Raw genomic sequence first — 11,397 nt, forward strand, 5'->3', positions numbered from 1 at the left:
TATTATAAGGTCTCACCTCAAACAATGTTCCAAAAAATCAGAATTATATAACAAGCTGATACATGTGCCTCAGAGGTTCCTTAACTTAGATAACATAACCGTGATCCCTAAAGGTCGCGAGTTAAGAACTTTTAAGAAAAACACGTTGAGTGGAAAGGTTTGCCGGGGGTTAATCTGATATACATAGTGTAGGTGTTGACAAATTAAAGGAGTTAAGGGAAAAATGATGATGAAATGAATAACCCAGTTTCCTATTTTTAACTGCCCATCTGACACAGAACGTTTTTTCAACGTTCATCTAACGTTATAATGGATATTGTGAACATTAGATAAACAAAAGCTTCCGTCCCTAATGAACAATATTTAAAGATTCAACTAGAAATATTTAATAGAGCAACTCACTTAACTTTAGCGTACGCTTACGCTAAAGCTCTAAAGGAGCGGACCAATCTCCAATCAAAGAATAATAATAGTTGATATGCCACACCCCCAGTTGGGTTTGGTTGCCCTTGCGCAAAAACCTGTAATTATTTCGGTGCTGGGGTTCAGTTTTCATGCTGCAAAATCATTGAAGCGGTTTGGTGAAATTTTCTATTTCCAAACCTTCCAGATTTTGAAATTTTTTCACGACCTTCTCAGAGCTTTAGCGTGTCGGATGAAAATTTTTGTATCTCGGTCCAGATACCCAGAAGATAAAATTTATCGTTTATTTGAACCGTGATTTGATTCGCTAGTCTAAAAATTAGATTCGCCGGCCCCAGGACATATCCAATACAGTCAAACTTGCTCATCGGTTTAGAATCTAATTTCTACCGTAATAGTTTAAAGAATTCATTCTTCGTCCAAGCCAACACAAAGCCAAATTCTTAGCCAATATAATCTGACTTGTACAAGATCCATCAAAATTTCAGGAACTGTCAAAAATATTAGCAACCTCGTTCCCAGCGTTTATCAGCAGTGACATGAATGAAACCTAGGACACGCAGAAACAAAATGGGTGCCCCTTTCAAATACCAAAACAACAAGAAGAGACAAAAGCTTCAAAACACCCAAACAATGAATGGAATCTTTTCAACGCTTGGACACGCTATGTCAGTTATACCACAAACCAAACATCCAAAATACACAACAACACTAATATCCTTTGTGAACTGTGTGTGTAAATTTGTAAACAGTAGTGTTTCTTTCACAAGCAAAGACCAATAAGGAAGTTCTCATTTTGATTAAATTGAGATTCTTTATAAGCATGTTCTAGAAATCATTTCATTAATGAGAACCGAACAAATTTGATTCCCCTTAAATCAAATTGTTATGATTGTCACCGAAGTTTCTTCCCCATTCAGAAGAATCTTCCCGGTCGGGTTAGTGGCGTAGACTGTCACCAAGTTTCTTGGCTGACACAAACTTCATAATATAAGAACATGTACACTTATAATGTGCTTTTCTTGAGCCAAAACCAATAAAAACGCATCGGTCTAATAAACATTTCAACATTTTTCTGACATCGCATAACTGTTTTCAGAGCGTAACCACAAAACCGCAAAAGACCGCTTAAAACGACACAATGTTAACAGGAGGAAGTGAGATAAAGTGGGATTTGTAAATAACAAAAATAAAGTACTATTTTTTATAAGAATCAATAACTTTTTTTGTTGATGCTCGGCTGTTCTTATTTTTTGGTAATTCAAGCTTCATTGTTCTTATACTGTTCTAATTCATTTTTAGAGGAAATTTTATTCTTGCTACTTGGACCGGAAATTTACCTAAAATTAAGTACAGTATCCAACAGATTCAACATTGTTCTTAAATTGTTCTTATTTTTCACCTTTTTGGAGCCTAGTTGTTCTTATAAAAATATTCTATAGAAATCGAAGTGTGCACTGGCACACTTTTTTGTGAGAACCAGTAATTTTTGGTTGAGGCTTTTCTTATAGCCTTTTATCAAGCAACACGAGTCTTAAAATGGCTCTCTTTTTATGAAAGAACATCCGAATTTTTTAAGCCTTCAGAAGTCTTAAGTCTTGAGTTTAAGCCTAAAATTGTTCTTAACATGTTCTTATTTTCACCATATTGTGAATATTTTTATCTATTTTCCTAAAAAACTGGGTGTTTTAGAGCCCACAAAGCCTTAACTTGTTCTTAATATTTTGGCCATCGAAGCCTTATGTTCTTATATGGTTTGTTCTTATAAAGGAACGTGCAAATAAGCAAGTTGAAGAAAATCTCAGAATGAAAACCATGGTGAAAATCACGTCAAAAATAAGAACAGTGAAGGCTCAACGAAAATCCAATTCTTATAACAAAACAGACTGACACTTCTTGACATTGAAATGTATTAATGTTTACTTTTTTTCGCGAAATTTGTCAAAATTGAAGTGCAAATTTTGCAAACCGCAAAAATGAACACTGAAAGGAAATGACATAACATACTTAATGATTATTCGTCTCAAAATTCTCCTAAATGTGCTTTTTCTAGATAATTGCTAGTTTGACTTCCACCTGGCAACTGAACTCATCACCTATTGACAATGCCTTGAGAAATCAAAATTTCTACCTTAGAGTAAGCGCCCACCACCACCCTTTAGTAAATAACAAGAAAGAATTAATGATTCGCCATTATACGTATCACAATCATAATTCAAAAACATTTCACATTATTCGAGCCCAGTACATTGGCTTACTATCCCTCTCGATCATAAAGGTGAAATATTGATGTCTTAACGCCCTTACCACCATACCAACATATTGAAACAAGAACAGAATGATAAAATAGACGATTCATTCCTTAAAGGACGAGAATCGCATTAATAACATTTCATACTTTCTACCTCGGCTGCACACCCATGTTGTTTGGCAAGGGTAGTACAACCCCTCCCCCCCCCCCCCTCCACGAGGGCTAACAGTAAAAATGTCAAATACACGTTGTTTTTTTTATAAGGAACACGTTTATAAGGAACTCGAGGCTGAAAATGGTTCAAAAAATAAGGAATTGTTAAGGAACTGCTCAGGCTGAGAATAAGTGGATTTGAAAATAATGTACCTTATTGGGACTAATTTGACCAAATTTTGATCTTTCAAGGGGCAAAAAGTTCAAAATTTGCTATGTAGTAAGGAACTCGATAAGGAACTTTGAGACTGAAATTCTCTGTAAAAATAAGGAACTCCAGGCTCAGAGCAAAGTTAAGGTTCCTTATAAAAAAAATGTCAAATAGTGGAAGAAACATCCTTCATTCCACCCGATGATGAGAGAAGAAACTCTCGAAACACGATCAAACGTGAATCTCGTAATCCAAGCCACGATAAACTTCCAATATGAATATCATTGTGTCGATAAACTAAAACTTATTTACACATCCAAACAGCACCTTTGGAGTTACCATCCCCTGTCTCTGTTTCGGAGTAACTAGTTCACCAGCGCAAACACCAACCTATTTATAACTAAGTCATGATGCGAAATGACAATGATAAGATAGGACATGATAAAAGACATACACGTTTTTTTATAAGAACATCCAAAATTTTTGAAGCCTTCAGTCATTCTAAACTTTTCCAGTTTTAAGCCTAGAAATGTTCTTATACCTTGTCGAGAGTATTTTTGTCCATTTCCCTAAGAAATCAGGTGTTTTAGAGTCCACAAAGCCTTAAAATCTTCTTAACTTGTTCTAACATTATGGCCACCAAAGCCTTATGTTCTTATATAGTTTGGTAGAAGGACAAGGAAAACAAATTTCAAACTATCACATTATCAACATTAAAGATTTTATGACGTCACCGTGGAATAGACTTGTTGATTAGTGTATGTGTTGGTTCATTTATAACATTCACTACTTGACGCTTGAGAGATTTCACGACCCTTATATGTAAGAGCTATAGGTCCTATAGTTCATATTTAAAAAATTATGTTGATAGTCATGTATTATTACACTGTTGACAAAAAAATTGAATAGCCCCTAGAGTAGATATTTTGAAATCCTAGTTGTGACAAAATTCAAAACTGTCGTCAGTCTACTCTTTTCCAAACTTTACAATTTTCCATCAATTCCACTGACGAAAGTTATCGTTAGAAAGGTCTGTTAAGTATTTTTTAAGTTCTTCTTTTTTTATTAAGGACACTCCGTTTTCTCTTGTGGTATACAAAATTCTTTGACTCGTGTAATTAAAAATATCGAGGAAATCTCTTCAGGGAATCATCTCTTTATATGTTATTTCAACAGACCACTATAAACTAAATAAGGTCAATGAAGCGCGTTCCTTAATCTTAGAGATGTTTAGGTTTTTACATAACATAGATACACCTTATTTTCTTATAAATGAAGATTTCTTATCACCTGTATACTCTCCCTGTTGTGTATGAAACAAAATAAGCTCTCAGATATAGATCTCTTGAAGTGAAACGCCATGGTGTTTACGTCACAAAGTTGTCAGTATTTCTTCATAAAAGTCTATCTCATTTTGAGCTCAATTTACGACTCTATGAATAGGACGAGATAACCATTGACTTTAAAGCCCGAACGATAAGAGCCATGTATTTCAAATCCAGAACGCATGGCCCGCGTGGTTTTTAGCCACTTTATCTATCGGAAGATTTCAAAAATGTAACACGCGAAAAGAAGAAAGTGCTATATTCAACCTGTCGCCCCAAAATCTTAAGTTTAAATTTTTCTTGCTTTGGAAAGGTTAAAGATCCCTCTCTAGATCTTGGCTTTAAACTTAAAGGGGATTAGAGAGATTGTACGAGCCAGAAGACTTTGGCTAAAGCTTGCCAAGGCTTTTTTTCTGATTTTAAGGTTTTAATGATCTTAAATTGTATATATAAATATAAATAAATATACTCACTTTATTCACTCATTTTAATAGAGGCATTAGGAACGTGCTTTTAATGTTTTTCATACGAGTAATATATGCCCGCACGTAAAACTTGCCTGATAAACGTGATTTAGTTTTGACACCTTTGTACAAAACTCGAGCAGTCACTTTTGGTAAGAAAGCATCTAAATGAGCCTTTAATTAAGCTAGGATGTAACATTTAATTAAATCAGATCAATCATTAAGATTATCTATTTTCCAGTAATTACTACCGTCATTAACGTTTTAGGTTTCTTTAATTGAAAAATAGAAATGTTCGCTTTCTCCTTTCCTGGGCTACCGGGCACGGCTATATCCCATGCCGGGGGGGGGGTACTTAGGCAATTGGAGGGTACGGTATGTGCCCTTAAGGGTACCTTTTTTGGACTTCCAAAATCCCACTAAGGGTCGTAAAAATAGGAAAATTTCAACTTTTTACCCCCTAAAAGAGCAAAATTTGGTCAAAATTGGTCAAATTTGTCCCGCTAAGGGTAGTCTAGCAAGCTAGACGACTAATTCATACATAGTAGAAATAAAGCATTGAAAGTTTTTCATTTGAGTTGATTTTGTTTTGAGAGTTTGTTATTGCTTGATAAATTGTTTTCTCGCTACGCAAGTTTCTGCGTAGCTAGCCCCTGTATCTATAAGGCTGGAACACCGGATTCTTCCAGTCGTTTATACAAACTAAATCCCGTTTTATTATTATTAGTATTGGTATTATTAGTATTACACGCATTATAAACGACTCCAGTCTACGCTAAGGGTCGTAAAATTCCAAAGTTTTCCTTTGTTTTCTCCTTTTTAGTCCCGGTAAGGGTCGAAAGTTCGAAAGTCGGGCGGCACCCCCCGTCAGCTCGCAACCCTAGTACCCCCCCCCCCGGATCCCATGCTCTAGGGTGAAAATAAAATCCCGCTGAGAGTGGCTAAATTTAGAATATCTGTCCTCTATCTATCTGATTTCAGTCCTCTTAAGGTCGGTCTCCATATAGCGCGCTTCAATCACACTTTTCGAGCAAAGCCTCCAGGCTATTGGTTAAAAGAAAAATGAAGCAAATCCATTGGCGCGATCTGACGTAACTGTTGAAAAAAGTTTCAACTTTTTTTTCGAGCGCGCGCTGCATTTTTATGACGTAATCTTTAAGGTAAAGCCTTTAACGTAAGCCAAAAGGTGCGATCGCAGCGCGCACAAGTAGAGACCTGCCTTTAAGGATCATAAAAACGATTTAAAAAAGGAGAAATTCTGATTTTTAGCCTTTTCAAAAAGAATTTGAGAATGTTGGAAAACATTCACGATGAAAGTCTCAATTTTTTTTTTCTCAATTTTTGACCAAATAAAATCCCAAAGTCGGACGGCATCTACACATCATTGGCAGTAAACCTGGATCATAGAGACATACACAGATGGCGTAAATTTTTAGCCATTTTTATCAAACATCACCCACTATTTGGGTCTGAAAATGGGTTTCATACAAAAACCTTAACACCGTTGCTAGATATATAGTACTTCCATGCCATTTAGCTTTCTAGAAAAACGGAGCCTTTTTACTAAAAAGGAAATGGTTAGTGCTTTGCCAGCTGATGGAGAACCAGCAGATAGCCTCTTTTGAAAGGTGAATTTACGTAGTTGGTCGTTTAAGAGTTAAGATTAAATCAAAATTTGGCTCTCTTTTTTTTCTCGAGTGCAAATTGACATAAAGTTGATTTAAAGACCTTTCGATATAATTAGATATCAAAATCATTACAACACAGTTATTACAAAATTTTCAGTCTGAACTTAATTTGTAAGGAGTATTTTCTTTAACCTACGTCAAAAAGGAGATAAATATCATGCTCTTCAAACTGTTTTGCAGAGTTGCCTAGCAAACGGCCTTTTAATGACCAATTGCTTTTAAGCCAGTTGGAGATAAAATGTAAGAGCTCAATGTCTAAGACTAAGGGCATGTTTTTAGGGAGATTTTATATAGATTCTATAGACTAGTTAGGGAGTGGTCAGAAAGTATTTACCCCCACCCTAGAACAATCATGGACAAAACATTTGAGACAAAGGGGATTTCTCTGCGAAATTTTAAACACCACAAATGATTTTAAAGCGCGTTAAAGTACGTTCGGAAAGTAGAGTTTTAACTCTGAGTTTTAACATGAGACTTAAGACTTAGGACCTTAGAATGTCAGGATTTAAAGGCTCAAATTTGCTCCAATAAGGCTGTGAATATAGCCTAGAAGCCACCTTATCCCTCCAGAATCGAAATATCCAATGAAATAAAGTGAGACTGCTAAAATAGCAATTCTCGCCCGAACTTTAAATTCTGAAAAACGTCAAAATACATTAAAATCTCAATATGTCTCGACCATGATTGTAGATACTTTCTGACCACTCCCTTAAAGTTAAAAATCCAGTGAGGAATTACAATTCATTTTAAGAGAAATTCAGTAAAAATTACTTCGTGGTACTCCTCTCAATGGTGAATTTTGAACTCAAAAATTGTCGAAATAAAAAAAATCCGCGCGGTCATTCGGCAGAGTTGACCGTGGAAAAAACGAAAACGTAGTAGATCTTCACGTGCTAAACATTGGATGACGGTGGTGGAAAAAATCTAAAAAAGAAAAAAAAACTTACTTTGGAAGTCACCTTTCCGATCCAATGTCCACGTGACCTCTTCTGTCGTCATCTTTCTGTTTTTCTTGGTAACCATTGGTGACGATTTCATAATGGATTTTCCATAGGGCGGAATAATGGGCGGTTTCATGACTTTGATATCGCGTTTTTGATAGATTACGCTCGTCATTGTTCGTTGTAAAATATGAAGCGCCGTTTTGTCGAAAATGTTTTGCTTCAATCGAAGATGCGTGATAGTTTGCTGCGAAAAGTAAAAAACATTTTAAACGTATGGTAGACAATAGTCAATGGACCCTTTCTTTATGCATCCCTTTTCTTTCCAGGTCTTTCCAATCAATTCGCATTCCAAATTTTATTCAAACTACTTCCCAACTTGTCCAGCCCACCATAAGAAACCTAACCTGGGTGTACTTAAAAACAGTTTCCCTCTCAATAGTCTAACAATGTAGAATTTTTCCAACCTTGGGATATCCAAGTACCAGAAATTGTTATTGCTGATGTTGTGAAAGTAAGCAGTTTAGAGTACCTACTTAATTGCTCTAAAATAATTTACCATATTTACCCTGTTTTAGGGATTTTAGGTGCAAAAATCATCATACTCGGAGGTTTTGTAGTGAAGAGTACTAGAAATTTTCAGTCCTTAAATACGTAAACCTTCCTGGAATGAACAATAGCGAATCTATGTATTTGCACTTTTGAGCGGTTTGGTACAACCCACAGTAAAAGTGTTGATTTAACGTTGTCCTCAGTCAGTCAGTATTATTATCAATTTATTTTCAGTTGGTAACAACGATAGGACCTAGTGTCCTAAGTTACAGCCGTGACCGTTTACTAATAAATTCCAACGTAATTCCAAGTATCTGGATAAATCAGAAGCTAACCGTTTGAGCCGCTGAAAAACACAGATACATTTAAACTCGCTATTAGTGTTAATAAAAAAAACGTGTATTCTAGCTGGGAAAAAGTATTTGAATGTACACTCTCTTTTTATGAGAACCAGAGGCTGGACTGTTCTTATTATTTTTGGCATTTTGAGCTCCATATTGTTTGTATTTATCTTGTTCTTTTTTTATGGCGATGTTGAGGCGTTTTAAGCTTTGTACTCTATTTCTCATACTACTTTAACTATCCCTCGATTTTCCTTAATTCTGTACATGCCATGAACAACATTTTGGGGTTGAGTCTGGGGGAGGGGGTCAACTTAGGCAAAATTGGTTACAACGTCCCACTGGTCAGGGTCTATTTTTTAGTCTCCAGATACTAGACTCTTTAGGCTTTAGATATCTGACAGGTTCCCAAATTTACTAATTTTCAAGATGTGTATCTGACAGGATCGACTTTTGGTTATTTGGACAATTTTCAGGATGCAAATTAGAAAAATCTTTGAAGTCTGCTTTTACTCATTTTTGTCTTCTCTCAGGGTGAAAATGGGAGAATCTTTCGACTTTTCAATTTTTCGTTCTGACAGGGTCCCAATTTTAGCAAACATCCATATCTGACAGGATCAACTTTTCAAATTCCAACGGCACGTCACCGTAGGAAGGTCAATGGGGACCTTTAGCAACTAGGACGGCAACTTTGAAAGATTACGGCAGGATTGAACAAAAAAAGAAAGCCATTGGGGATTGATATTGCATATAAGATGATTCTTTTCTTTTCATATCAATTTTTTCATGAGAATAGTGAGTTTTAATAGGGTAATTAATGGACGTTTTTAATCTCAAGATGACTTGAAAATTCTTTCTTTGGAACAAAGACGGCAAAGGAAGAGTACAATAGTTTTAAATGAAATGAATCCCTCGAGAATTATAATGTCATTTTTTGACTACATTTCAAATTTGTCCATGTGATATTAGAGTAAATTTGCCATTTGATTTTATAATTTATTTCACGTCCTCATTCAAGTCGCCGTCCTAGATGCTGAAGGTCCCAAGTGCCGGGGGGGGGGGGCTTAAATAATTTGTGTAGCGATGTTTTGATGCTTAATCTTCTTGAGATTAAGTAAACTTTTAAGTCACCACAAAACGATCTTCAATTCACCACAGCAATGCGACCACGACAACGCCAAAAACCACAATCTGAACCAAGAATACAAAAAAATCTGAAATTGACGAAAAAAATTAATTAAAAACAGGATTATGTAAAAACAACAGAATATTTCTTTTTATAAAAAAAGGACATTGTGAAGCGAAAATGGTTTTTCATCTTGTTTTGAAAAGAAAACTCATTATTGTTGGAGGTAAAACACGGAAGGATCTTCGAGTTGTCTACTTACAGTGCCTGAACAATAGATTTCGTGTCCGTTACAAGAAAATTAATGGCACTAATTAATGAAACAATAGGATGATTAACGAGAGGAATGATATTACTATAAAAATCTTTTTGGTAAAGACATTTTTTTTCTCCTTGGATCATGTACACGTTTTTTCTTTTATTAGAACCTAGTTTATAAGAACATATAGGCTGAAATTCGTCGAAAAATTAAGAACATTTTAAGAACATGCCCAGCCTCAGTTTGGAAAAAAATGACAAGAAACTACAATTTTTTCCTCTTTTTAAGCAGTTTTAACCGAATTTAGGGGTGGATCTTCAAAAGTCGAGAGTCAAATATTGTCCAAGTGCTCTTTATTTTGTATCATATTGTCGATTTAGAGTAATCTGAAAAATTAAGAACGCATTTAAGAACATTTTAGGCTGAAAATTGCTAAAAAAATAAGCACATCCAGGCTCAGCCAAATTCTAGGTGTTCTAATAAAAAAAAAAACGTGTAATGTTTTTGAGTAAAAAGACTTCATGGTACCATTGAACTAAATATAATTCACCCGATAAAGTAGCGTTGTGGGGCCGACTAAAATTCGAGCAAAGTGGGGAGGCAATTTTTAGTAAATTTGATTTTGGCGCCCCCAAAAAGTAAATGTCTTCGTAAAATTTACACGAGCGAGAATTTTGGGTCATTTTCTCTCTTTTTAGTCGAGAACTGCTATATCTAAGGTGTAAAAGAGCAAATGGGTGCCGAAAATTAGTAATCGGAGGCATTTTTTTGCGCCCTCTGTATTTCGGCGCCCCACAAAAAAATTCGGCCGCTACGCTACTCACCCGATAATGTTCTGAATTTCTTGGAGTTTATTGATTTAAATTCAATTCAATTGCGAAATCATACCAGAATTGGTCTTAATATGCCCTTACTCTCAGGTGCCTAATGAACCGGGGGAGAGGTTGGAAACATCTTCAAATTTTAATAAATGGAGGAGGGAACTAATTACCGGGGGTTGGAAATTTTACCTCTAAATACTTCCAAAATAAGGTACAATCTCGTGATTTAAACATCTGATAAAATTCCGCGTCCGAAATTAGCACCTTCATAGATATTCGGCTATTATTATTATTTACGTAAATCCTGGCACACTATTCTGAATCGTAGACCTCCAAAAAACCGCAAGTCAACATTTTAAGCAATCGTAGACCTCCAAAAAACCTCCATTCAGCATTTTTAGCTATCGTGGACCCCCGAAAAACATCAAGTCAGCATTTTTAGCTATCGTAGACCTCCAAAAAACCTCAAGTCAGCATTTTTAGCTATCGTAGACCCCCAAAAAACCTCAAGTCAGCATTTTTAGCTATCGTAGACCTCCAAAAAACCTCAAGTCAGCATTTTTAGCTATCGTAAACCTCCAAAAAACCTCAAGTCAGCATTTTTAGCTATCGTAGACCCCCAAAACCTCAAGTCAGCATTTTTAACTATCGTAGACCCCCAAAAAACCACAAGTCAGCATTTTTAGCTATCGTAGACCCCAAAAACCTAAAGTGAGCATTTTTAACTATCGTAGACCCCCAAAAAACCACAAGTCAGCATTTTTAACTATCGTAGACCCCCAAAAAAACACAAGTCAGCATTTTTAGCTATCGTAGACCTCCAAAAAACCTCAAGTCAGCAT

General features: G+C 35.6%; 1 protein-coding gene across 1 annotated transcript in view; it reads right to left on the reverse strand.

Moving 5' to 3' along the window:
• The window catches only part of LOC136819239 (carbonic anhydrase 2-like), a 30,873-nt gene extending 23,174 nt beyond the window's left edge, over positions 1–7,699 (reverse strand). Inside the window, exon 1 of the mRNA XM_067075459.1 lies at positions 7,463–7,699. Coding sequence (XP_066931560.1) covers positions 7,463–7,631 — 169 coding nt within the window. The 5' untranslated portion in view covers positions 7,632–7,699. The remainder of the gene's footprint in view (positions 1–7,462) is intronic.
• Positions 7,700–11,397: the final 3,698 nt, after the last annotated feature.

This window comes from Clytia hemisphaerica, unplaced genomic scaffold (genome assembly GCF_902728285.1).
Source record: "Clytia hemisphaerica strain Z4C2 unplaced genomic scaffold, Clytia hemisphaerica genome assembly, whole genome shotgun sequence".
NCBI lineage: Eukaryota > Metazoa > Cnidaria > Hydrozoa > Leptothecata > Clytiidae > Clytia > Clytia hemisphaerica.